The sequence below is a fragment of the Pseudonaja textilis genome, chromosome 14, assembly GCF_049901715.1.
Source record: "Pseudonaja textilis isolate UNSWEBS1 chromosome 14, rPseTex1.2, whole genome shotgun sequence".
Taxonomy (NCBI): Eukaryota; Metazoa; Chordata; class Lepidosauria; order Squamata; family Elapidae; genus Pseudonaja; species Pseudonaja textilis.
Genome location: NC_142003.1, coordinates 3,795,285 through 3,823,079, shown reverse-complemented (window position 1 = coordinate 3,823,079; position 27,795 = coordinate 3,795,285). Strand labels below are relative to the sequence as shown.

Below are 27,795 nucleotides of genomic sequence, written 5' to 3'. Positions count from 1 at the left end.
GTGAATAGAAAATGATCTGCCAAAATGTGGAACGAACAATCAGTAGTTTGCCTAGAGTAGATGTTTCGGTACATGTGAAAATTAGTTTTCTTATCTACTGATTTATCTTGAAATGAGTTTTTGCTGATTGAAAACATAAAAAAAAAATCATACGATTGGGATTCAAGTGTATCGGAGAGGGTTGATGTCCTCTTTCCAGTGCTCTTGTAAAGATATATGTAGGTATAAATGTGAATATGAATAAATTGATTGATTTTATATGAATAAAGGTATAAATGTGAATATGAATAAATTGATTTTATATGAATACATTTAATTATAAAAATAACAAACATTTCATTGTTTATAACTATGGAATGGCTTTCTAAGAGCCCTTCTGGAAGGAGAGGAGACTGTCCAATGTCAGTTATCCATTTGACTAGATAATTTGCAGAGATTTGGATGCTTTCTGAGGGCCACAATATAACCACACTATCCTGCTTCAAAAAGAAAGAAAAATAGCAAGAACTTTTCTTGGCAATAGTACAAAAGTAGTTTGTTGTTGCCTTCCTTTGGATGTATATATGCGTGAGTGTCTTTGCAGTCTGACTTGTAGTCCTGACATTTTGTGGTTGTCTTCTATTCAAGATCTGATCTGGTCCTAAGCTTATAGTACTTACTTTAAAAAAATAGTTTGGTTTTGGCTGACTGCATGATCAATCTGGATTTACACAAACCTCATTCTTTCCATTCAAATGTTGTTCAAGAGCATGTTAAGCAGTGAGTTTCCATTCTCAAGTGTTGATCAACACTGGAGATGTGTTGATGAAACTAAAGCTTAGGGAAGTGCTTGGATTTCAAATGTGACCCAAATGTTTGTATCTTTGACCTTGGCTGATGCATCCTGATTGTTCGTTTCATTTGCTCTTATGGCTGTTTGTACAGTGCTGTCCTGAAACAGAACTTTCAACGAACTATAAGTATTAAGTATGCAAAACATTTTTGGCAAATGAAGTGAAACTTGGAATCTGAGTTATGCTTGTTAGTGGGAGGAAGAACATGCATCTCATACATGGACAATGTTGTCTGAATTATGCAAGCAGTAAGCATTTTAAAACTGCTTTAAAAAAAAAGTTCTACAGCTTGTCCTTCAGGTGACATGGCTTATTGAATTACAGAGAGGTTTGCTTAAGTGAGTTTTGCCCCATATTACAACCTTTCTTGCCACAGTTAGCATTCTGGGGCATTTAATGTAGGTTGAAGCTGTTCCTGTTGTGTTCAAGTGAATGGATTTTGGAGAATTACTTCCAATTAAATGCACTTAGGTGTTTGTTTTGTTTTTTTGAAGCAGGAGCGGTCAGTGGTCATCTATAGATTTTTAATTGTATTTATTGGTAGTACATTATATCACATTTTAACTAATATTGTGCAGTTGTTCAAATTATGTTGCCAGTTTGGAAAACAGGAAATAAATAATTGTAAGAACATAGCCTTCCATTGGGTATAGAATTACTAGAAAAGAGTTTCCCTCCTAAAATAGGTCACTGATGATTTTTGAGTTTGTGGAATTGCATATTGTGCAGCTCTGAAAGCCATTAAGGGAACTTTGGTGCACTGAGATAGGTTTAAGTGGAATTAAGCAGGAAAAGTCGTACGGAAAACTAAAAATAAGTATTTCTTGAAATGCAGTGCAGAAGTGCTGCAAGGATTTTTGTCTGGGGTGGGGGTGGGGGTGGGAGATAAAGTCTTCAGATGATAGAATGTACAGATGATCAAAGTCAACCCTGAAATGTCTGCTATTGAGGCTTCTTTTTTTCCCTTTTGACTATCTTTCCATTGAGTCTTTAATCTGTTACTTTAATAAAGCACTTGAAGTATAATTAGGTCCCAACTCTGTTCAATGGAAATTTTGTCTAGTGTGGATAATGCTAAGCATGATGAGTTATTTTAAAATTGTGGATGTTTAAAATTGTGGTGCTGTTAGACTATCAGAACTGAATTTAAGTGGCTAAGAAGGTGTGAATAAATCCTGAGGAATTCTAACTTCTTAATGGATGAGTAGTGAGGAGGATCTGCTATTCTTTAATAGCTACCATAGCTGAATTGCTTTCAGCTTCCTATATATAGATCTTATATAGTACTATACAGTACTATTTTTATACACAGAAGTTATATATTGTCAGCTCTCCAATGGACATTAGAAAATCGTAGCATACTGCTGTTGAATTATTAGATTATATGTTACTGTAGTTTGTTTTTTGAACGACTTAGCTTGGTATTTTGTAGAAATAGAAGCAAATTCTCAGGTGGCCTTAAGACAGGTTTTTACAAGCCCACTTATCCAATACAGGAATTACAGAGGTGTCTGTAGCATATACGACAGGATAAAATCCTTGGTACTATTCAGGAGGATTAATCTGCCTTTAAGTTTATTACAGAAAATGTTAGCATTTTGGATAGCTACAAAGGTACCAACCATTCAGTTTAAGGCCAGGCCTGGACAGAAATTAGTAATAATAAGTTCTTATGTCAATCCAATGTACATCAACTACCATTGGCAATGAGGGAAAAAAATCAGTTCTTTTAGTCTCCTGAAAAAAACTACTTCCCTCCCCAAGATGGGTGTTTATTAATTGTTAGTAAAATTGTCATCTTTTGAGTCTAACCGACTGCATTAATGAAGGGTATTGGTTTTAATTTTGGAGGAATAATATCCTGAATGCATTGTTATATTCAGCCTTCCTTCATTCTTCTATCCCTGTATCGCCAGCCAGATGTCTTTGATAACAAGAAATTTTTTGGCATACATAAGAGATTGTTTACTTAGACCTGCTTTTGGGATGATAAAATGGTTTGATCATTCTGGCTCTGCTAATGATATACATGTTTACTTTTGTTGCAAGAAGAAAATATCTGCATTTTCTGTTGAGCTATTTGTTTCTGATGTTCCTATAGGTCTTGTTGTGTCTTAGAATTAAATTGTGAGGATGGTTTATTTCAACATTTGGAATAAAACTAGTGATTTGCTTAGAAACAAAAACTATCATGATCAGTTGTGCCTGACAAGTTATTTACATAACTTGTTGATATTGGTTGCCTTTCCAAAATTCTTTTTTTCTGGAGCTTCAGAGTTCATAAAACATAAAATAATAGGGTTGGAAAGGACCTTAGAGGTCTTCTTGTCCAACCCTGCAAGCTGCCAGGGAGCTGACCAACACTAGAGCTAATGAAAGTCTTAATTTCCAAAATTTCCACAAAATCAGAACCATCTCCAGGGTTTGCCTGCATCCTAACCTTGCATCTTTCTACCTAGTTATTGATCTTGACTTATGGCAGTGTCTCTTTTGCTTCTCTTCCATTACTGCAAAGATCAAAAAATTCTTTCCCTGGAAGAATGAGATTGAATTTTTGCAACCTGAGTTAAGTGTTACTTGACTTGTTTTTTTTCCCATCTCCAGCTCTCTAACCTGCAGTGGTTCTCAGCTAGCTTATATTATGATGAAAGCAAACCTTGTGAGTGGTGTGATTGCTCCCATTAGCAAAAACTCATAGTGTTTTGGGCTGCTCTGAGCATAAAACAAATTCTAGTTTTGTTGTGGGAATTTGGGAGATCAGTACGTAGCAAGTATTACACGAAAACCATTGATCCAAACAGCTTGTGCTTCGTAAAATGAGCATATGGCTTTATAACAGGTCCCCACAGCACACCCAATTATTGTCAAGAGCCTTCCCTCTGGAGTTCTCACAATTTGTAAAATGTATAGGTAAAATCCACGTTGATTGGGAAGTATGGGTTATATCGAGGGCACTCAGTTGGAGATTGCTTTTGTAAGGAATCAAACTCTTAATTCTATCTTGAGGAAATGAAGTATGTTGGTTCATTCTTGGCTTGCAGTTGATAAGAGATGAACAAAAGAAATAACAGTTATGTTTTGACTGAACCACAACCAGTTCTCATGAAGTAGTCAAATTAATGTTCCTATGTTTAGGTGTTCCTGCCAAAGATGTGTTATTTCTGTAAAATCGAATGAAGAGAAAAAAAATGCGAGATTGCAGATTCTTTAGCGATGAAAAAATCCAGCTCTGGACTATTTTAATGTGATCTGGTAACTAGGATACAGTACTGTTGTTTTTTTTCTTTATGGCCACTTGAGAGGCTAAACTAGATATAGGTAGTCCTTGACTTAGAACAGTTTGTTTAGTGACCGTTCAGAATTACGATGGCACTAAAAAATGACTTATGACCATTTTTCACACTTACGACCATTGCAGCATCCCTGTTGTTCATGTGATTAAAATTCAGAGGCTTGGCAACTGACTTATATTTATGACAGTCGCAGTGTCTGGCAATCATGCAATCACTTAGCAAATGTGGCAAGAAAAGTCGTAAAGTGGGGCAAAACTCACTTAACAAAATTTCTGTCTTAGCAACATAAATTCTGGGCTCAATTTGGATCGTAAGTCGAAGGCTATCTGTATGGTGGCAGCAGATGCTTCCATTTAAAGTTGTCGTCTAATTGTGTGCAATTGAAAATATTGGGATAATCGATTCCCAATTCATGATTTAGCACTCTGTGGTCTATCAGCTGTCAGAGAATCATAGGATTGAAAGTTGCCTTGGATTTCATCCAGCCCAACCCCCTGATAGGAATATTGTGACGGCAGCACCACTAAGGAGTAGCTAATGATCCTCTACTACTAAATGCCTCCAGCGAAGGTGAATGGATCATCTCCTCACTGCTATTCTGTCAGCCCTTAATCTTCTCTTCTCCCAGCTAAATATAGCCAGCTCTGCCAGCTGTTTTTCGTAACGTTTCAATTCTATCTCTTTTGCTATCCTACCCATCCATCTGCAAGTGGTGTCGCTCATTCTGTCTTTTTCTTAAAATGTTTCATCCAGAGCTGGACACCGTTCTCCGCTCGTATAGCCTAATGCTGTATTACAGAATGGAGCTACTCTGTCAAAGCAGCTTAAGATGGCTTGAACTTATTTTGCGATCGCATCATACAGCTGGCAATACTGTTCTGTTTGCGACTAGCTGGACACCTCTATCCTTCTCTCATACTGCACCCCTGCCAACCAAACATTATCTCTTGGGCTTTTCTGCTATCTAAATGCAGAACTTTTAATTTCTGTTATATTTCAGTGTTTGGGATGCAGCCCACAGTCTTAAACCTGTCAAATTCGTTTTGTCCTCCCAACTGAACCATGATAGCAAAAGTAAACTCATTTGGAAGAAGAAGAAAAAAAATAAAGTGGAATTTAATGCAAAGCAGGAAGGAGACACCATTCCTTTCAGTTACTCATTCTTTTGTCTAAAACTCTCCTTCAGACACATGGCATAGCTTTAATTGTTCAACCAGTCTTTTTCTTTCTTCATGGAACTACAGATGTCAAGGAAAGAATGTTTTCATTGAATTAAAAATGGAGAAAGTTCTTTGGATAACTCGGATGAAGCTGAAAACTCTATTGTCATACTCCTCTAATCGGGAGAGGGTGGCTTGTTTTGGCCCTTTCGTATTGACTTTGTTATATAAATGAACCCTTCATGTCCAGGGTTCACTTTTAAAGGCCAGATGTTGGCAGCTAGTGGGTGTATTTGACAGAGCCAGGACTAGAATGGATTTTCTGATTAAACAAACCTTTGGTCTTAGCTTTCAAAGTGTTCTTTATGTTTCTATTGATGTGCTTGCTCATGCATGCACAAATACAGCCCTCTGAACTTCCTATCATGAATGGATGCTGGAAGTCAAAGTTATTTGTCATTAAATTCTAGCAAACTGTTTAAAAGTACATTGCTTTTCAAAGCATCTGAACTTTGATGGCATGATCACGGGAATGCTGCAACAGTCCTAATTGTGAAAAATGGTCATAAGTCACTAGCACTGTTTGAACGGTCACTAAATGAACTGTTTTAAGTAGAGGACTAGCTGTATATTGAGCGCTTGCCCTGGGAAACTGTGTGTGTGTTTTAAGGCTATTGATATGTTCATTGCCCACAAGGAAAGGTACTTTTATAGAGAGTCAGTTCAGAAGTTGAAGTTTGAGGTGTGCGACATGGTTACTTCTGCAACATTGCTCACAATAGGATTATGAATAAAAGAAATTGTGCCTTGAGAATGGTTCCACATGAATGCTTTTCAATCAGTCTCATAATTTCAGCATTTCACAATATTTTTGTTTAAAGGCAACTGGTTGAATTTTCAGTCTGCCTCTTCTGCTCCCAACTGTAATGTTATTGTTGGTTTCTTTTAGCGATCAAAAACATTTTTGTTAATAATAACACCTCTGTGATAATACTAAGTGTCAAGTCTTTTTGCTGGAAGAATAACTTTTTAAAAACTCTAGTAAGAAACCACGAAGCTGGCTGGGAAACGCTTGAACCTCAACAAGGCTTTAATTTGATCACACAAGTCAAACTTCGTATGAATGCTTAAAATCCTAGAAATGGCCAATTTTAAAAAGAGTTCCTCGTACAACGAACAAACTTTCCATGGTTTCTTCATATAAATAAATTAGCAAAAAAAAGCCCAGGTTTAGGAAAATATGTGCTGTGCAATTCATGAAAATAATCAAAACATAACGCTGCTATTTATTAATCCAATTGTATGAGTCTCTGAGCTTTTTATAAATTATGCCCTGGGGTGTGTAAGAGAAATCTTTTCCCAGCTTGAGCTGTTTATGCTGAAATATGAGTGGAATCTGCTAACCTTTTTCTTTTTCTCGCAGTGCTTTGTGCCAAGAATCTTGCAAAGAAAGATTTCTTCAGTAAGTAACTGAAAATATACTTTTTCATATCTCCCCACCCCCATCCCTTGTGTGTATTGAAGCTAGGCTACTGATGTTAGTATGTCTACTGATCTTGTATGTTTTTGCTGTGGGTATTTAAGGAAAGTTTTTCGAGAGTCGGAAGCATAACTGTCTGAAACTTCTGTTCACCAGACCAGGGAAGCAGCGAGCAGGATCTTTTGCTGTGAGCTGCTTAAAGGCAGATCTCAACTCTGGCGGCTGCCAGCAAATACATTTCTGCACATGCTCACTCTCTTCCTTCTAAATCGGGTGAGGCGCTATAAGCCATGGTAAATATGTCCACTCATGAGATGGCAGGATCAAGTCACAGTGAATTAACCGGGGAATCACCGTTGCATTAAGAGACGTGCAGGTTCTTTTCCCGGACAGGCCTGGCGTGACATGCCGGAGATCGTACGTTAGAAACCCCAAAAAGGCTTAGGTTGCATTTTTCAGAATTTCAGGGGACTTTAAAAATAACACACCATGGAATTAGTTAGTGATCGAGCTTCATGGGGAATTTGTGTTGTCTTCCAGAGGCATGCAGCTTTTAAATCAAGGGCCACCCAAGGCATATACAGCATAGCAAAAGTTGACTGGCTCCAACATTGCCCTAGGTTTGGGGTCTTTGGGGAGGGGGAGGTTAAAGATTGGAACAGAGCCCTAAGCCGGGGGCCACTAAAAGAGATCTGACTATTTGGCTCACGTTTTTTTGTTTTTTACTCCATGTTCTACCCCTTCCATAGTAAAAGAAACTGTGGCAGAGTATTCCCAGCAACTGTTTAACATTTCTTCTCGCAATTACAAAGAAGAGCAGTTACTAAACATTGTGGTTCCGTAGTCATCTGCTAGTTTCATTGGTCCTTGTGGTGACTGGGTTGCCTTGGTTCTTTGCAGGGCTTCCTGATCCCTTTGCAAAGATTGTGGTGGATGGGTCTGGTCAGTGTCATTCCACCGACACTGTGAAGAACACCTTAGATCCCAAATGGAACCAGCATTATGATTTGTAAGTTGGCTGCTCAGCAAGCGGTTTTATTTATTTTTCTTACATACCTCTTGTACTTGTTAAATGTCTATGCCACCCATTTCACTGAGGTGGGTTCCAAGACACAGTAATTGTTTGTGACCTATTTATTTGCATGAAGTCTTCACAACCTTAATCTGTACCTAGGAACCAGGGCCCAAGGTAACTTAACAGCAAGAGAGGAATAACACAGTGAATGCAAGTAGGTTCCTGAATAGACTTAAGAAAGTAGTTCCCCAGTAATCCATAAAATATATCCTTCTATATCTCCTCTCTTACACAACTGGACATCTAAAATGCTTTACACTAGCAGTGCTGATCCAAAGTAATATTGAGGCAATGCCCACTCCCCCGGGGATGATTATTAGTATGTTTTGTTAGAGAATGTTGTGTAATAATTTGCAAGACTTAATTTTGGGGCTTGGGAGTTGAAATATCGGCTAGACTCCAAGGCACTTATTTTAGGTGTGTCCAAGTGACTATGTCTTCATGTACTTTTGAAAGCCCCTCAGTTGAAAAACATCTTGTCTTATCTGACTTCTGGATTCTACAAATGGAGGCCTGTATCACTTTTCTGGAAACTTGCCTCATTCCTCGAACCGAAGGTGTCTCTTGTCTGTAGTCATAGTGCAAAAATGAGCCTTGATGCAGTAACTCCAGTTTTAAGAAAAAGCACCCTTTCCAAGGTCTAATGAGCTCTGTACTTTTGTAGCTTATAATAAGGTTGTCTGCAATCAACAAATGTTTGTGTGTTATCTATTTAACATGCTGTGCAAATTACAGTATTCTAGTGATTAGTTGCATGTTTCTCTTCTGTGATAAAGATGTAGTGTTAACCAAAGCATTATTCAAATGGGCTCACCAATGGGAAAGTTTTACCATAGCAGACAATGAACCTCAGTTAAATACCCCCCTCCATCTGATTATTCTAGATATGTTGGGAAATCAGATTCTATCACCATCAGTGTCTGGAACCATAAGAAAATTCACAAAAAACAGGGAGCTGGCTTCCTGGGATGCATCCGACTTCTTTCTAATGCCATCAGCAGACTAAAAGATACGGGATGTAAGCATGTCTTTATTACCAAATGTTTTCTGGGTTGGCTTGGGCAATATTTTGTGTCTCTGTTCTGAGCACCGATTCCCAATTGTATATGTTTTTGGCTGAATGTTTTCCTCCCCTTTGTTCGTTTCAGACCAGCGTTTGGATCTATGCAAACTAAATCCCACAGACACTGATGCAGTCCGAGGCCAGATAGTTGGTAAGATAGTTAAAATATAGCTGTGGTGTTCAACTCCAGATATAACAAGCAGAATACCTTTATTGAAGTTTACCTTTAGTGTCATTGAGGTGGTAACAAATGTTTTCCTTTCTAGACTGCCCCCTAGTGTGACAAATTTGCTCTCCCTGCTCTTTGGAGGGAAAAGAATTTGCAATTGCATGTTAATATGGAAGGCTTTGTGTTTTAGCCAAAGTATTTTACAGACTGCAGTCTAAATTATTGGGCTGTGGGTGCTTTGTTGATTGTTTTTGGTAGTGGTCTTAATTCCTGAAATTTTAAGGAGGCACTAGGAATAGAAGGCTTACTATATTCTTCTTTTTTCCCCTTTTTGTCATTAAAGATTAATTGAATTATTAGAATATGAAAATGCACTGCCTCTTAAGTTATCCCAACAAAGTATTCAGATCTGCCTTCATAGGAAGGAACTCTGCACGTGGCTCATGGCCAAATACTTGAGAGTCTATAAAAAATGTACAAAGGCTTGCCATGTCAAATTAAACCACTTCCCAGAAATGTTTTTGTATTTTAGTTACTGTTTTCTATTTGCATACTGAAACTTTTGAATGTTTGCTTCTCTTTTTCTCTTTCCAGTCAGCCTGCAGACCCGAGATAGGATAGGCACAGGAGGGTCTGTGGTAGACTGCAGGGGGCTCTTGGAGAATGAAGGGTAGGTATCCTGTCTTCCGATCCATTTGTGGGGTCCTTGGTGCTCTCTGGGCTCGGGTGTCTTCTTGCAGACCTTTCATTTCCAAACCGCCTCACTTTATCTGGTCGAAATTGAACAGAATTAAGTGCTCTTCCCTGCATCAGTGGGGATGGAAAGATTCCCCTTGTTGTGATTGTGGTGCAGATATGCAAACTATTAAACATATTGTGCAACATTGTCCCACAATGTGTTCTCTGGCCCCGTGGAAGATCTGCACAAAGCAACGCCAAGCTGAATTGGACATACAGTTATGAGGCCGCTGCGTACCCCAGAGACGTTTTAGTTATAATTATGTAGACTATGTATATACATTTCTCTTCTGTCATGTTCTCATCATACACTAATATCGTAATAAATAAAAGTTTCAAATTAGGTAACATCATCAGTGATCATGCACTGATGATGTTCCCCAGATGGGTCATGAAACATCTGCAAGAAAACCACCAGTCTCAGACAGCATCAAGGACCCCACAGTTCCACCCTGACCTACAAACATTCTTTTCTATCAGTTTAAGAATAAAAGCTAAATTTAGCGATTGGGTAAAAAAACAAAACAATTGCAGCAAAGAACAAGGGTCAAAAAGTAAGATTGTTTCCCCGGGCATTTTATCATCATTAAGTGAGTCACCGGAGGAAGTGTGGTCACTGAAGAGATAAATGCAAATTTAGTCTTTGGCACACACGTCTCCCCACTCCCGCAGTCTGCAGTTGTGAATCAGATGAGTTTTGTGTTTCAAAGTAATTTTCTTGGTTATAGGCTCCTGAGAGTGAGGTCTGTTTGGAAAGGCTGGGCCCCTTCCTTTTAAAGTCGATTATTCTGACGCTTCCTTAGGGATGCGCAAAAATCTGTTCGCTGAATGAGTTTCCCTGCTTTCAGAACGGTTTATGAAGACTCGGGACCTGGGAGGCCCCTGAGCTGTTACATGGAAGAGCCAGCCCCATATACGGACAGCACAGGAGCTGCCGGTGGAGGGAATTGTCGGTTCGTGGAAACCCCTGGCCAGGATCAGAACCTGCAGGTCCAGCGATTGCGGGGCCCTGATGTAAGAAGCCATGTCCAGACCCCCCAAAATAGGCCCCACGGCCATCAGTCGCCATCACCGGATCTGCCTGAAGGCTATGGTGAGTTTGGATAGGGTTGATGCCCATCCCTACCCTGGCAATCTCGAGGCAAGACCCAGTGGTTCCATTATCTTTTATCTTTTTAATTGTTCTTATATTTTTAATGGCACTGCAAGCTGTCCAGAGTCATTTTGCATAGCGAATCAGGTGGCATGAAGGAAGGAAGGAAGGAAGGAAGGAAGGAAAAAGAAAGATAGATGAGATGGATGGATAGATAGATGAGATGGATGGATAGATAGATAAGATAGATAGGATAGATAGAATAGATAGGATAGATAGGATAGATGGATAGATGGATGGGTGTTAGGGGAAGAGACTTCTATATCCCATTTTACACCCAGAAATGGCATTGCCTCGTTTTGTGGACTTCTCTTTATGGGATTTTTCACTTGGCACTGTAGTTTTACTCCCGAGATGTTTATGTTTACTGATGTGCGATTGGCTTTTGTGTAAGAGGCAGAATAAGTGGGAGGGTGTTTCCCCCTGGAGCTGGCCAGATGGTAGTTGAACACTGTCGGTGTTGCATTTCTCAAATGAATGTATCAGGATTTTGCCAACTGGATTGCTATTCACATGGTCTGTTGGCAAGGCAATACTAAAACCAGATTCTAGTGGTAGTTGGGATGGAACCACACAAATCTTTTGCAGCTCCTAAAACAGCTGCCCAAGAAAACGCCAGTGACAAACAAACCAGACCGTATTGTTGCTCTAGTAGAGCACCGGGTTTCTGAATGAGCGGTAAACAAAAATAATTTTAAAAAACGAGGAAACTGCAATACACCTCTTGGTGTTCCTTTCTCCTACCTAATAACAATGACAAACTCTCCTACAAAGGGAAGGGAAGCAAATAAACGACCATTTTAAGCTTTAGCTCAGTTTTACTAGGTCTGGCTTTAGTCACAAAGTTTTGTGAGGGATTTGGACATTTTCTCTATTAACCTCTTTTTTTCTGTCTCTTTAGAGCAAAGGACAACAGTACAGGGACAAGTTTACTTTTTGCATACACAAACTGGGGTTAGCACCTGGCACGATCCCAGGATACCAAGGTAGGTATAGTCGCTGCTTTTGAATTCATTTAAATGTTTGTGGGAAGTGAAACCTTGGATCCTTAGATTTGGAGATTTATATGGCGTCTCTTTTCTGTAGACAACATTCAAATAATTTAAATTAATGCTGGCATTGATTTAAATCTTAATTCCTCCTCCATTTTGCTTTTCTTTTTTCTTTTTCTTTTTGCAGAGACCTTAACAGTGTGAATTGTGATGAACTTGGACCTCTACCTCCAGGCTGGGAGGTTAGAAGTACAGTATCAGGAAGAATATATTTTGTAGATCATAATAACAGAACCACCCAGTTCACAGACCCAAGACTGCATCACATAATGAAGTAGGTCACGTTTCAGTTGCTGCTTGGTTTTTGGGGCAGAGGGTTAGTCCTGTCAGGACCTTATAAATAAAATACGGAGGTAGTGAAGCAGTAGGCTGCATAAGGAAATATTTTAATATCTTCTTGGGAGCCCTTAAAAACAAGAGGCCATTAAGCAAATGTTGTACCAGGAATAACCCGGAAGGTATGTTGAAAGCTTTTTTACGACAAGTTGTTCCCATTTCAAACACTGCCATCTAAGTCAGTCTTATTCCAGAAGATATTAATTACCTTTTAAAAGGTACGACACAGGACACTAGGCCCGTTCTAATAGGTGGTACAGTCTCCCCCTATGAAATATGTCATTGTCATCCCAATTTTAATAGCGGTCTGGATCATCCCTGTGGTTGTGTAATTCTTTAAGGCAAGTAACTTGGTGGGGAATTGCAGGAACAACCCGAAAAGAAGGTGCCACCTTGCTTCAAAGAAATAAACAATTGATTGTGTTGCCTTTCGTGGACTGGTGCTATCAAGAAATTAACCTTTCTTCCCCCCCCCCCCATACCATCATGTGAACACTGGTTTTCACTTCTAAATGTGGCATGAGACCACGTTCTTTGGGGGGGGGAGGAGGCGAATCCCCTCCAGAATATCTCCCTGTTGTTCCAGATCAGGTAGGGTAGGCATATTCCTGAGAGGTTGCCCGCTAAGTCGACCTCAAAAACATGCATTTTATGTGGCTGCCTCCAGCGATCAGGCAGCCCCCTCCTCCCTCACGTTCGCTTTTCAGAAGACCATCAAAACTCTCCTTTTTACCCAGGCTCTGGGTACAGTGTGAATGTCTGGAGTTGATTGTGGGGCATCCCGGAAGGATGATTGAGGCCCCCGGGTTTGGCTTGTGTTTCACGGTGGTTTTCCGATAGAGGGACGGCCATGCACCTTCTTTAAATAAATCAACAGACCCCCCGTAGCCTCGCTCTTCTTTTTTCTGCTGCTGTTTTTTGGAAGTCACGCGCGCTCTCCCTTTCCTTTCCCCCCCTAAGTCACCAATGCCAACTAAAAGAATCCAACCAGCCTTTGCAAGCACCAAACGAGGGCTCGTTGGAAGACAGCGAGGAGCTGCCTGCTCAGAGATACGAACGAGACTTGGTGCAGAAGCTCAAGTTCCTCCGGCACGAACTCTCCCTCCAGCAGCCCCAGGCTGGCCACTGCCGCATCGAAGTGTCGAGGGAAGAAATATTCGAGGTATGTAAACAGGAACCTGGGTGAAGAGGATCTGGATTTCATCTGCCTGCGTAAAACGCAGATTGGTCCTGCCGGGCCTAGATGCGATTCGGGTACCAGCTAGAAACAGGTGAATTTGAGACAGGCAGTCCTCGACTTTCAACCGTTCCTTTAGCGGCCGTTTGAAATTGCATCGGCCCTGGGAAACAAAATGAACTGACGACTGGCCTCTACAGATACAACTCGTGCGGCATCCCCCACCATCTTAACGATCCAAATGTGGCAACCGGTGTGTATTTTCCATGCTTGAAGCATTCTGGGGCCGTGTGACAATCATTTGGGGCTTTCCCAGCCGACGTTCGCTAAGCAAAATCACTGGGGTGGGGGGGTGGGGGAAGCTGGGTTTGCTTAACGACCACATGGTTCACTTAACAACCGCAATGATTCGCTTAACGGCTGTGTCAAAAGGAGGTGATAAAATTGGCTTGCCACAAACTTACCAGCTGCTTTGTTTAGCCACAAAAATTTTGATCCTAGTTGTGGCTGTAAGCCGAAGCCTACCCTGTGCTTGGTGTTTTCTTCTTATTGATGATCTGCCTTTCCAGTAGACCAGGGCACTAACTGCAGTGCCACCTCTTAATAGCTGAGAACATCCATTCGGCTCATAAAACTGCAGTTTTACATCGTGCAACTTTCCCACGTTTAGATAAGAAACAGCCAAAAGATTCCCATTTTGTCTCTAATATTGGTTTGGAAAGAGATGTGAGAAGTTCAGCTGCTTTTGGTAAAGTAATTGCTTTTTTAAAAACCGGCTTCTCTTTCTGTACGTAGGAATCTTACCGTCAGATAATGAAGATGAGGCCGAAAGATCTGAAGAAAAGGCTGATGGTGAAATTTCGGGGAGAGGAAGGCTTAGATTATGGTGGAGTGGCAAGGTAAGGGCCAGAATCCTAAAAGAGCTTTTAGCATTTTTAAAGGGGCTGTCACTCTCCATTTAGATACTGTTAGCTTGCCCTGTCAGGGTTGGTGGAAATATCCCGTGTGGTTGTTCTTGGTGGGCCCTTATATAGGTGCTTCCTATATAAACAAACCTATGTAAACAAAGCCTAGCACTGATAACGTCGCCTAGCTGGGCAATGAAACGTCTGCAAGAAAACAACCAAGCTCAGAGAGCACCGAGGGTCCCACAATAAGAATCATGCTTAAAGAAACCAAAGCTGACTCTACATTTGAGTCTGTTCAGTGGGCTACACATAAAGAAAGCACCTTCCTTTTTACCAAATTTTGAAATGTGAAATGTGCTGCTGTAGACCACTTTGCCTCTAATACGCTTAGGCAAGTCAAACTTTCTAACTTGTTTTGGGAAAAAGGTCCTTCTGTTCCACCTAACCTGGGTAGTTCTCACCTGAGATTACCCGCTGTATTTCATCCTGGCATCCTCTTGTAATGCTGATTGCTCTCCTTGTCTTTTGAGCACTCATTTCCCGAGGCAGCTGAATCCATCAGCATCTAAATTGTTGCTTTAAAAAAAAAACCCTTTTTGAGGGTTGTTTTGTCTGTTGATAACTGTTCTCTCATTTTGTTCTGTAGTCTGGGAGTTCTCTGCCTTTGACCTCTCCCTTGTCATCACCTCTATCTTGTGGGGAGTTTCAGCAGCTCTTTATCTCGTCTGCACTTTAATGCCGTCTAGACGGATGCCGATTCCCCTAATGTGCCTTAACCAGATGTCTCCCATTTGGTTTGGGGGCAGGGTAGGCAGAAGATCCCCATTATGCAATTAAATACCTGTTATCTCAGGCATTCAGCTCATTGGGTACAGTCTTCCCAGAAAAAGAAATCTTCGCAGTTCTTTAAAAAAAACAAAAAAAACTCCCAAACCTTCTATTGTCTGTTTTTATTCTGTTTCCTGTTGAATGCCTTCCTTTAACAGAGCAAGGAGGATCCAGAAAAGCCGTTGTGATTGGACTCAGCTCCACAATGTTTTTCTTAAATGTTGGCAAATCTTGGTTGCTGGAGTCAGCCTTTTTCCAAAGCGTCTTATGCTGTCTCATAAACCAGCATTTCTCAACCTCAGCAATTTTTAAGATCCATGGACCTCAGCTCCTAAAATTGCCCTGGTCCAGCCATCTTAAAGAAGCTGAGCTTAAAAGACAGTCATAAACCACCTTGGGAACTAATCCAATTTCTGAAGTGGAATAAACTTTTACTTTCATTTCTCACCCAGCCCCAACCCCCATTTCTAATATTGTTGAAAATTACATCTGGCAGGGAATGGCTGTACCTTCTATGCCACGAAATGCTGAATCCGTATTACGGGCTTTTCCAGTATTCGACTGATAACATTTACACGCTGCAAATAAATCCTGATTCCTCCATCAACCCTGTAAGTACTCTTAAAAGCCAAGGATCTATGTGTGTTCTTTGAAGATGAACGTTAGAAGGGGCAACTGTCTCTGAAACCAGGGGAAATATATAAGATAAACTTCAGCTGTCAGCTCATTTGGCTTTAGATTTCCACAGGATATTATTTATTTTGTCAAATTTGCGTGGCTGCCGATCTCATGAAAAGTGATTCTGGATGGCGTACAGCACTTAATTAAAACTATGTAAAAACTAAAACTTTCTACCTGGGCAAGATGGTGCATCATGGGGCAACAGTTTTTGAACCCAGGTACCTGAAGTGGGCTAACTTACAGAATGCACCCCAAATCTGGTACACAGGACTCCCAAGGGAATAAAATTTCTGGAAATTGTGGTTGCTTCAGTGCTACTAGTTTCTGCTGGGCGGCTGCTGCAGTCACATGATCTTCATTTTCCACGTTTTGTAACAGTTTCCCAGCCAGTCTAGCAATCCCTCGCTCCTTTCCCTGACCCGGCAGCAGCCACTTGAGTGCTTCTGAGTAGCCCTTTGCACTTGAGCCATAAACTCTGTGCAATTATTGAAATCTGGGTGGCTCCCCCTGTAACATGTGCACAGCTGCCACCTCTCTGAGCTGCTGCTGCATGCAGGCGCAGTCCGCTGCATTAGGGCAAGCTAAGGCATCCTGCTCTGATTTTTCCACACAAATTCAGTACTGGGAGGCCAAAGTGAAATATTTTTCCTTCCTTATTTGGTTTTCTGTACAATCTGCGAACCGATCACTGTCTATTTTTCAGTCGAATCCCCATAGACCATGGAAGGTAAGCGCACACGAAATAGGGCTCAAAGCTGAACTAACTTGCTTCTAATGGACTAATTGGTGTAGCCTGAACTTGCTTCCATGAAGGCAGGAGTGGGCAATGTTGGGGAGGGTCATGATGACCCTTGACCTTTGCAATCAGCTGGGACAAAAAAGTGGGTGTGGCCGAAGCGGGGTCATGACTCAGAGCCGAATGTTGCCTGGCTATTCCCGCCCTGTCCTCCCTTTTTCCCTAGATAAGAGTTGGCCTTGTGGCTGTCCTTGCTGCTCCCTTCACAAATCCCTTTCTTTTTCCCTTTCGCCTTCTTCCTCTGACATTGGCCAGTATCATCCCTATTAATACCCTCGGGTGCCAGCCCCAGAGCTGTCGGGTGTGAGTGGAATTGCCAGCTCACGGATTGGTTTCCTCTGAAATTTGAAAGGGTTGCCTGGGCAGCCGCTTGTCCTTCCCAATTCCTTTCCATCTTTGGGCTCCCGGGTGGCCTCTCCGGCAGAGTTGATCCAGGTCAGGGAGCCAGGCATAGCCTGCGCATGTTGGAGAAGGTGGGGAGTAGAATCAGAAAGCGAGCCTAGCTTTTCTCTGCCCGTGTCGAAGAGTGGAAGGTCTGGGAAAGGCAACCTGGCAAGAAGAGGAGAAAGAGTGGGGGGGGGAATCCCGAGTTTTAATCCTAAAGGAGGTAAAAAGAGACATTTTCTCCATGGGAGGGGAGGGGCTTCCTTTGCTGTCACAAAAGTCCAGCATGGAACTATGACTCAGCCCCGACTTACAGCTTGTGGTTAAAAGCATCGCAGGAAGCACCCAGAAGTGTCTGAGGATGGTGTAGCAACCCAAAATAATTAGTTATAATAACTGTCTCAGCTGCTCCAGGCTATCTGTGTTAAAGAGAAAGCAATTCCTCTCCTCCCCCCCCCCCTTCCCCAATCCTCTCACCTCCCCCTCCAAGGTTTCATAATGAACAGCGACCATAGAGAAGCTGCATGAAATGGTTGGAGGGAAGAACCTGGTGATTGCTATAGGTTGCCCACCCCTGTTTGAAAAATGTCCCACTAAATATTAATTGCCTATGTAGCTCCTTGGAATTCATCTCTTCAAACCAACATGGGCACGCACTAACAGTTCACTGTGTATATAGATTAGGTTACTATCTAACAGTGGGTTGGATGGGGCTCCATCCAATCCTAAATTTAAGTCATTTGAAAAGAAACCCTTCAAGATCGCGGTGGTACTGGTAAAACACAGTGGTTTAGTCCCTTGAATTGGAGGGATCGAAGCACAAGGCCGTCTGTAGCAAAAGATTTTTTGCACAAGCCGCTCTCCTAGATTATCCTACCTTGCAGGGCTGTGGTTGAGTTAAAATTCAGAGAGGGCTTGCTAAATATGCTACCTGGAGCTCTTGCAATTAAAGCAACAGCTCAAGTACACCCTTCTTGAAAAGGCTTTGGCATGGAGTAAACATTAACCCAAGCAATAAAGATGCCATTCTGTATTTTAATCACAAAGTCATTCCCTTATTTGTCTATTATTATTTCCCCCCAAAGGACATAATCTCTGTGCAAGAAGGTTGCTATTTGACATCTTCAAGAAACCACGTGCATTCAAGAAGTGCAAAAAAATGAAAACACCCCAAATAAGGACCGGGTATAGTCAGGGGTTGGCCTCACGTGTGAAGGGTTCGGGAGAGGTGAAGTTCTGCATAGAAATGGGTTAGTGCAGCGTTTCCCAACCTTGATGGCTTTCTGGGCTTCAACTTCCAGGATTCCCCAGCCAGCAGAGCTTTGGGAATTGAAGTCCACCAACCTTAAAGTCGCCATGGTTGAGAAACACTTGGGTTAGAGAATTCCCGGCACTGTTATTTTCCCAAGGAGCGCCTCTCTTTAACTGTTCAGTTTGCTTTGCTTGAGTTTGCCCTCCAGCAGTAACTACAGTCTCTCTGAACTTGGCATTTAAGAGTAATCCCTCTGCTCCTGGCAAAACACCTGCAGCCGACAAGCCCCAGGGGCAGGGAATTAGTTATAGAAATAAAAATACGCTGGGTGCATATTCAGTGAGACAAAATGATTGTTCCGGCTTCTTATAAGCAGCTGATGAGTGAAAATCTGTTTCAGAATCTCTTAACCTCGGCCATTTAAAGATGTGTTGACTTCGACTCCCAGAATTCCCCAGCCAGCTATGGCAAGCTATGCTGGGGAATTCTGGGAGTCAAAGTCCATCTTAAATGTTGCTGAGGTTGAGAAACTCAAGTCTACTTACAGCATTAAAAAAAAAAACCCATAATTGTGCTGATTGGAAAAGCATAAATATTAGATTCGAGAGACGTATTGATGCTTCTCAACCAGAGGATTTGAAATAATGAGACAACGTTTCCATCACACCAACTAATTTCTAGCAAAAGGCAGCTAAGATAGCTGGCGCTGGCATCTCTTGCAGGGAATGACATTCTTGGTGGTTGGCATATCTTTCAGGATCATCTCTCTTATTTCCACTTTGTCGGTCGGATAATGGGTCTGGCAGTGTTCCACGGGCATTACATCAACGGGGGTTTCACGGTCCCTTTCTACAAACAGCTGCTGGGCAAACCCATCCAGTTGTCTGATTTGGAATCGGTGGATCCAGAGCTACATAAGAGCTTAGTCTGGATTTTGTAAGTATTCCGTCCAGTAATCTATAATATTTTGATTGGACTAGGAGGACCAGCTCCAAAGAAAAAGATTTTCTGACCTCAATCACTGGTGCTTACGTACATTTTAAAGCTGCTTTTGGCAGGCTGGATACTTTAGAACTTCCCAAAATACCCAGAAAAAAAAAACTGGAATTACTTTTATAAACAATTAGCAGTAAAACTTCTGGATAACTATTCCACAGGAAAAAGTAATCATATTTCATTAGAAACCTGTTCAGCTGAATTCTGATTCTGAGTTGATTTGGCTTGCTTGTAATTACTAAATTAATCTTCAGCCTCATAATAGGCATGAGAAAGTATTTTAAATTTCTGGAAGTCAACCAGCAGTGCATCAAAGGAATATCTTTGGGGACAGAATTTGATTAGAAAATACCTTTTTTAAAATTTTGCATTCCCTATGTTTCAGTTGCATAGTAATATTCCTGCATGCAGTTATAAAACTAACTTTTCTTTACATAATAAAGTATCATCATCAAAAATAGCACCAGAGGTTGTTTTTTTTTTCCTCTGCAAGGAGGAATATTAAAAACTGCACTAAAGCGTGGATCAGCCACAGAGAGCTCTGCTCTTAAAATTACGTGTTTCAATAGGTCTGGCTAAATAATAACAATAAAAAAAAACCCCTTTCACTTGCAGAAATGACTTGTAGCCATTGCATTCTTGTTGACAGAGAGAACGACATCACTCCAGTTCTGGACCACACCTTCTGCGTGGAACACAATGCTTTTGGCAGAATTCTGCAGCACGAACTCAAACCGAACGGGAGAAATGTTTCCGTGACGGAGGAGAACAAGAAAGAATATGTCAGGTACCCTCAGGGAAAGCTAATTTTGCCCCCCGTCAGCCCAACAAGGCAGATACCGCTACCAAGTGCAGGTAGTTCTCAACTTACGACCACAGTTGAGACCAAAATCTGTTGCTAAATGAGACATTTGCTACGTGAATTTTGCCCCATTTTACGAGCGTTCTTGCCACAATTGTTAACTGAATCACTGCAGTGGTTAAATTAGACTAAGCAGGGGGTTGGACTAGAAGACCTCCAAGGTCCCTTCCAACTTCTATTTCTATTCTTATTCCATTCTATTCTATTGGTCACATGGTTATTAAGTGAATCTGCCTTCCCCTATTGACTCTGCTTGTTAGAAGGTCGCAAAAGGGGGATCGCATGACCCCAGGAACACTGCAACCGTCATAAGTATGAGTCAGTTGTCAAGGGTCTGGATTTTGATCACAGGGATGCTGCAATGGTTGTGATAAAGGGTCATGTCCCTTTTTCAGTGCTGTTGTAACTTTGAACAGTCACAAAATGAACTGTTGTAAGCCGAGGACTACCTGTAATCAGGACTACTTCTGTTGTAACACTATGGTGATAGAGTAATCCATGGCCAATGTTTGTAAGGTAGACCAGAAAATCAGAGTTGTAGACTCAATAGAACTTGGACCATCTCCGAGAAGAGGCTGTTTTTTATGCTAACAAGAATACCATCTGGACATGTCTGTGAAGTCACCAGGGTTGGAACTTTCCTCAAAAGAGATTTGGTTTATTTCTTTAGACAGCCTATGACTTCTTCTGGGGGCGTGTGCAGGTTTTATATCTATGTGCAAAATTCTTTCCATTCCAGTAGTGATTCTGCAGCAACTCTGAGATTTATCTGTCTGCTTTTCCCAGGCTGTATGTAAACTGGCGGTTCATGAGAGGAATTGAAGCCCAATTCCTGGCCCTTCAAAAAGGTTTTAATGAACTTATTCCTCAACACCTCCTGAAGCCTTTTGACCATAAGGAACTTGAGGTATCGGTTGTATATTTCATACTAGCTCTTGCTGCTGTTCATGTAGCCTCAGAAGTGAAAAGAGTTCTACATATATTTTTCTTGTTCTGAATTGATGTGTTAAGGTAGAATTCTGTCCAACGATGAGAAACAATGCCCAGAAAGTTTAATTTTGAAGGACTTCTTAACTTGGAGGCCTTGACTTGGCAAACTTAAATTTGGAGCAGTTTCTATAGTAAAACTCATGGGGAGGGGAAAATATATTCTGCCTTTTATGGTCTGCTAAAATGCTAAGGAGAACGAGGGAGTATGCAGAATCGAAATCCAGGTACAGTGTTTCCATCTAGAAAGCGCTGAAGCAACAGTTGTACTTTTGTTCATGCTGGGTCAATTTCCTAAGATTTTTTTTTTCCAAAGCATATGATGTGTGACTTTAAGAGTAAAATAGTTATCAGAGCTGTCAGAATAGCCCATGAAAGCAGTTTCTGGCTTGGGAATTCTGGGCATCGAAGTCCATACAGGTTGACTGAAGAATTCTGGGAGGTGAAGTTCACAGATCTTTTGTTGCCAAGGTAGAGAGCAGTTTGCAGACTGCCTGAAAATTGTGTGGGAACTCAGCTGACTAGCAATAGGAATAGCACTTAAGACTTATATACTGCTTCACGGGCCTTTACAAGCCTCTTTAAGCAGTTTACAGAATCAGCCTTTTCCCCCCACAACAATCTGGTCCTCCTTTTACCCATCTCGGAAGGACGGAAGGCTGAGTCAACCTTGAGCCTGGTGAGATTCGAACTGGCAAATTGCAGGCAGCCGGCAGTCAGCAGAAGTAGCCTGCAGTACTGCACTCTAACCAGTGCACCATCGCTGCTCTTTAAACATCTATTGCCCAATATGCAGCGGTTAATCAATCTAACTAGCAAAGCCCATAGCAAATTATTTTGTCATTATTGTTTTAAAAAAACATGATGATGGAAATATGGAATATCTGTTGAAAAAGCTGTCTGCAGCCCAGCAGTCAGGGTAAATATGAATGTAAATAAGTGTAAATATACCATCCCATGTGCTTAAAAAGGGCCTTTCTCGTTCCCAGCTCATCATTGGTGGCCTCGATAAGATTGATCTGAACGATTGGAAATCCAACACTCGCCTGAAGCACTGCATGGCTGACAGCAACATCGTCAAGTGGTTCTGGCAAGCGGTGGAGGCCTTCGACGAGGAAAGGAGAGCACGGCTGCTCCAGTTTGTGACAGGCTCCACGCGGGTCCCCCTTCAGGGTTTCAAAGCTTTGCAAGGTGACTGATTGGGGGGCTGAGTTGGCAGACTTGGGCCAGAGGCAGCTTGGAAGGAGGGGGGGGCTGCTTTTCCATGCCAGTCAATTGGCCTCCCCTCCCCCCATCTCCTTTCTGACTGCCCCACCCGACCCTCCATTGGAAAAAGGCATGACTTCCCTTTGGACATAAATCAAGCTGCCTTAACACGGAATGAAGCCACAATTGGCCTGTTTGGGGGGCAAAAGGTCAGAGACGGACATTGTACTGGAGGGGTCTCTTTTAAAAAAAACAAAACAAAGCAGAATTGCAACAAAAAGGTGGGGTGAATGAGGACAAAACCCTGAACGAACCTAGTTAACGCAGCAACTCCTTATCGATTAACATCTCTGCCTTGGGTGAAAACGACAGTTTGGCAACCAAAGCTTTGAGATCCCTGGTATTTCCGGGCTTCTGCCTGAACAGCTCTGGCCTCTTCTGAGAAGCAGTTGCTTTCCAGAATCTGGGGCCAAAAGAGGGCAGCCTTGGGAAGGAGCTCTTCCTAGCACCTGGCATCCTGTGCCAGGTGTGTCCACACCCCTCAAGCAGGAGCCCTGATTCCCTGCTTGGTTGACATCGGAGGTTACCAGAGGTCAGGGCAGCATGATAACATAGCCAGGCTTTTGAAGGGCCTTAACTAGAATGTCTATTTGCAAGGTTCTACAGGCGCGGCAGGACCCAGGCTGTTCACCATCCACTTGATAGATGCCAACACAGACAACCTCCCAAAAGCTCATACTTGGTAAGTCCTTCAGCGTGTTTGCAAAACAGGGCGGGCTGTGAAAATGTGCTTTATTTCTGCCCCGTGAAGTTGTAAACTCTTGTGCGCAAGGAAACCAGGCGTGGAGCCTCTCCAGGTTAACCTTCTTTAGCGTGACCCTGAAGCCAGTTTATTCTCTGCACGTGGGCAGAGGAGGCTTAGCTATGTTTATATCTCCAGTAGCAAGTCGGCTGTTATAGGGAGTCCTCAACTTAACGGCCACGATTAAAAGCCCCCAAATTTCTGTGCTTTAAGTGAAACAATCGAGTTTTGCCCCATTTTACCACCTTGCTTGCCGCGGTTGTTAAGTGAATCGCTGCCATTGATAAGTTGGTAACCCGGTTGTTAAGCGAATCTGGCTTCCCCAGAAGGTCGCCAAAAGTTGATCGTGTGACCTTGGGATCCCGCAACCGTCATAAATCTGAACCAATCACCAAGTCTCTGAATTTGGATCACATGCTGCAAAGGTGGTAGCTGTGAAAAAAAAAACAGTCATAAGTCACTTTTTTCAGTGCCGTTGAACGGTCCCTAAATGAACTTGCTGTAAGCTGAGGACTGCCTGTGTATAAGTTTAGTAGATAAAGTAACAAAAGCCTCTCTCCCCCTGTGTTTTCTAACCTCCTGCAGCTTTAACCGAATTGACATTCCGCCTTACGAGTCCTATGAGAAGCTTTATGAAAAGCTAGTGACCGCTGTGGAAGAGACCTGTGGCTTTGCGGTGGAGTGACCAGGCAACCAAAGGAAACCCATATTGCTAAAGCTCATGGACCACCAAAATCAAAAAGCTGTAAGGAGAAGCTTGCTGTGAACTTCTGTTCTTTTTTTTTGTCCAAAGTGTTGGGATTTGCTTGACAACTTAGGGGTGCAAAGGCTGTTTTTCCCCTTCCTTCGACGGCGTCGGCGAAGAGGGAGGCTTTTTATTTTTGGAGGTTCCCAAACATACTTTCTCCCTCTTGTGACAATAAACCCTCCCTTTTCTTTTCTTCATTTCCCAGGAAAACAGCAACAACAAAACCATACACACGCACAAACACACACACACACAAAACCAGGCAGCCAGGTTCAACGTTTTGGTTTTGGTTACCCGCGATAATTCTGCTAGATTTGTAACACATATTGTGATAAGGGTCTACGACCTGTGGTCTTTTTTTATAGGAGATTCAAACTGTAGTTGAGTATCTTTGCCATTGGTTTGCCGAGGAGTTTGGTCGGTAGGTGTCTGTGGATGTTTGTCTTCGACGCAGCCCTGAACCCTTGTAGAATCCAGAAGCTCTGGAGATTTAAAAGGAAAAAAAGAAAGATTGGCACTGGAATTCCTACTGGCACATTTCAAGGAGACCCCATTTAAGGAACACCTAGCGGAGCGCGCAGCTCCGTAAGCATAGGAAAACTGGGGGTTACTATTCCTTGTCAGGAAGCTCTTTTGGTCTTCTGTGAATGAGATGACTTGGCTCGTAAGAGGAACAATTCAGGAGAATCAAGCCATCTTGAATGATGTGAGTTTCTCTTCTCCTTTTGCGGGGACATTTTGCATTGGAGATAGATTCATTCTTTGGAATAATTGTCCGTTTTTCTTTTCATCATCCCTGGCCTCTGCTAAAGGGAAAGCAGGGCACGGCTCAGATTCTCAAGAGAAACCACATATCCCTCCTTTTTATTTCCCTCTCTCTGTTTTCTGAAATGCTTTCATTGTGATGTGAAACGGCCGAAATTCTTTCCACAGGAAATAGCTTACAGCAAAGATAAACGGAATCCAGTTCCATTTCTGAAACCGTCTGGAATATAGAACGGCTCTCGTGAAAAGAGCTCTAATGCAAGCCTCAGCCTATAGAGACTGAGTCACCCAAACCACTGTTTCCAGCTTCTGTCTTTTTTTCTTTTCATTTCCCCCAGTCCCGCAACACAATTTAGCCAATTTTCCCAGTTGATACCAATTTGTTTGCCCTCCAGGCGACTTCCAGGGCAAGGAAGAACCCGAATGGTAAGAATTCCCTCTGTCCAAATGCTTCTTTTTAATTTGCACAAATGAAGAAGGCCGGTAATTGTTAACAAGATAACACTTTTCGGGGTCAGAAATTCCACTAATCATCAAGTGTAACCTTGACACTTTGTGAGAGTTTTCCTTCCTCCTCCTTTTGCAAAGAAGCATATTAACAAGGTGTCGAACTTCATACGTGGGTCATGTTGATGTGGGCTTGTTTCTGTTTGTTTCTGTCTGTCAACGAGGATATTTCTATCGTCACTTATACAACCAGTTGAGAATAGCTTTAAACTGTGATAGGACAAACCAAAATTAGCGAACTTGTCCAGCTCCCCGGATTGTTTTTCTTCCTGTTTATTCAGTTGACTGTAACCCTTGGCGACGGAAAACTTAAGGATTCCATGTGAGAAGGCAAATCTACCTTTGTGATATTTGCACCGTGTGGTGAAACGATTGGGTTTTGTGGTTGACTTAACAACTGACCCGCAATGTCCTTCCGGGATTCATTTGCACTTAAAGAGGCCACTGAAATGCATTGCGGATAATCTGGGAGGGGATCAGGTCATGGGGCCTTTTTCAGATCTTGGAAGGACCTTAACAAACTTCTGGACAATAGAAATCTACCACCATCGCTGCTTTTCCAAGGGCTCTTGAAGATTATACTGTATATTTTGTGGGGATCTTGATCGACCCTACCACTGGAATTTTAAGCCTCTAAAGAATCATAAAGGTGTGAATTCTGCTCCCACTAAAATTATTTGCACAGTCTGTTTCCCAGTTATTGAACAGCGTTTTAAGTGTGGTAAGCAATTCTCCTCGAGCCACGCATTAAAATAGGCTGGCCACAGAGATACTTCCGTGGCATTTATAGGCTGAATTCTTGCATCGTTCTTGTCTCATATCGTGGCTCTTCAGCCACGTCCAAAATCGAGGACCCACAAACAGGTCAAGCAACTTGAAATGCAAAAGGCAGCCTGTGGCAGACTGCATAGAGCATCGAAGGTAGCTTTGGGGCAGGGGCCTTCCACCTGGGCTGCTTTTAAGACGTGTGGTCTTCCCCTCCCAGAATTGGCTGAGGAATTGTGGGAGTGGGAGTCCACCCGTCTTCAAAGTGGCCAAGGTTGGAGACCGGCTGCCCTGGAAAGGTGGCAGGGTGCAGAACGGGTTCTCTCTGAAGGTAACTGGGCTGAGGAAGAAAGCTCTCTTAATTTTGCTCACCTCCTCCAGTTGCCTTCTACCGTTCACCAGCTAAGAAAGTGCAGCTGGTCTGTCTGTTGAGGTCTTCAGGCAGGATCAGAAAGCAAGCTAGGTGTGACTAGGGGAGGAGCAAGGGGCTTGGAGGGCCTTTGGCTTGTGCCCCAGGTGAGCATGTCACCTAGCCTCCCCCATCAAAGAAACTAAAAACAAACAAACAAACAATGGGCAGGTGAGAATTTTCTGAACCTCAGCTAGGCTGAAAGCTTTGGGACAGCTCAAGGATTAGGACAGAATCCACCAACACGAAGGCTGAGTTGCTCTCCTCCATCACGAGCATCAACTGGAGCAGGTCTGCAGAAGTCCTTGAAAACCATGAGTAAAGCTTACGTAAGGGTGGAGCATGAAACGCCTGCCCGCAGTCTTCCCTCTGTTAAGCATTTGCAGCATTTCTGCGAGGAGATAGGAACCTGGCGTTTAGCTGCGATGCCACTTCAGCGGGAAAGGCAAAGGTCCAATTTCTCGTCGGATTCTCTCATCCGGAGCCTCTTGAAGTGACCTTCAGCATCCCGGTAGCCAGAGATAAGCTGCGCCTGGTCCAGCGATGCAAATCTCCCTCCCACCCCTCTGTAGTTTTGGTTTGTTTGTTTACTTGCCCCCAAATGCCTCATCTGCCTTGATGCGCTCCCAGGGATGCAGGAAATCAGCACTTGCTCAGTGTTAGGAATTGGAAAGACGGGACTCGCTCCCACTCAAAATTGGACCAATTTTCTGTTTGTTTAAAGCAGAGATGTCCAACCTCGGCAACGTCGAAGACCCGTGAACTTCAACTCCCAGAATTCCCCAGTCAGCCATGCATGGAACTGGAATTCTGGAAGTTGAAGTCCACAGGTCTTCGAAGTTGCCAGGGTTGGACGCCGCTGCTTTAAAGGGATTGCTTGCTTTAACATGAGTTCTCAGGCCTCAGCAATTTGTTTTAAAATCCTCTCCCTTTCTCAACCACAGCCCAGTATTTCTGCACTGTAGGGCACAGGAAGTTTTCCAGAAATGCAGTTATAAGTCTCTGGTTTGTTTGTTTTTTCTCCCTCAGTAACTTTTTTTTTTTTTTTTGGTTATCCATTCTTTAACCACTTTATAATGTGTTTTTTTAACTTATTCTTTTGTAATGTCTTGGGTTTTTAAATATTGCTGCTACCCTTGTTACTCTTCTCACCGTTTATATTGCAGATTTTATTTTGTAAAAAAAAAAGTTGTACACTAATGTGTTTTTTGTTTTCCATTTTATGTCTAAATCAAAGTATTTAAAATAAATGCTAGTTCTATTTAATGTGTTATGGAGCCGGCTGGAATAAACAGTGATTGTGTAGTAGGGTGGGCCCGGGAAGGTCATGTCCATTTTTGTTACATATGCAATAAACTCTCACAACTTTA

At 42.3% G+C, this 27,795-nt stretch overlaps 1 protein-coding gene across 2 annotated transcripts in view; it reads left to right on the top strand.

Annotated features, from left to right (window-relative positions):
- SMURF1 (SMAD specific E3 ubiquitin protein ligase 1) overlaps positions 1–27,795 on the top strand; it is a 38,387-nt gene extending 10,592 nt beyond the window's left edge. The window contains exons 2-18 of one of the 2 annotated variants that reach the window (XM_026704334.2): positions 6,710–6,748; positions 7,667–7,775; positions 8,726–8,859; positions 8,990–9,055; positions 9,668–9,743; positions 10,660–10,904; positions 11,866–11,950; positions 12,144–12,290; positions 13,313–13,514; positions 14,325–14,428; positions 15,762–15,876; positions 19,136–19,314; positions 20,024–20,161; positions 21,023–21,143; positions 22,213–22,414; positions 23,087–23,171; positions 23,817–27,795. In XM_026704334.2, coding sequence (XP_026560119.1) covers positions 6,710–6,748; positions 7,667–7,775; positions 8,726–8,859; positions 8,990–9,055; positions 9,668–9,743; positions 10,660–10,904; positions 11,866–11,950; positions 12,144–12,290; positions 13,313–13,514; positions 14,325–14,428; positions 15,762–15,876; positions 19,136–19,314; positions 20,024–20,161; positions 21,023–21,143; positions 22,213–22,414; positions 23,087–23,171; positions 23,817–23,916 — 2,147 coding nt within the window. In that variant the 3' untranslated portion in view covers positions 23,917–27,795. The remainder of the gene's footprint in view (positions 1–6,709; positions 6,749–7,666; positions 7,776–8,725; positions 8,860–8,989; positions 9,056–9,667; positions 9,744–10,659; positions 10,905–11,865; positions 11,951–12,143; positions 12,291–13,312; positions 13,515–14,324; positions 14,429–15,761; positions 15,877–19,135; positions 19,315–20,023; positions 20,162–21,022; positions 21,144–22,212; positions 22,415–23,086; positions 23,172–23,816) is intronic. The other variant, XM_026704335.2, reaches the window with a different exon arrangement.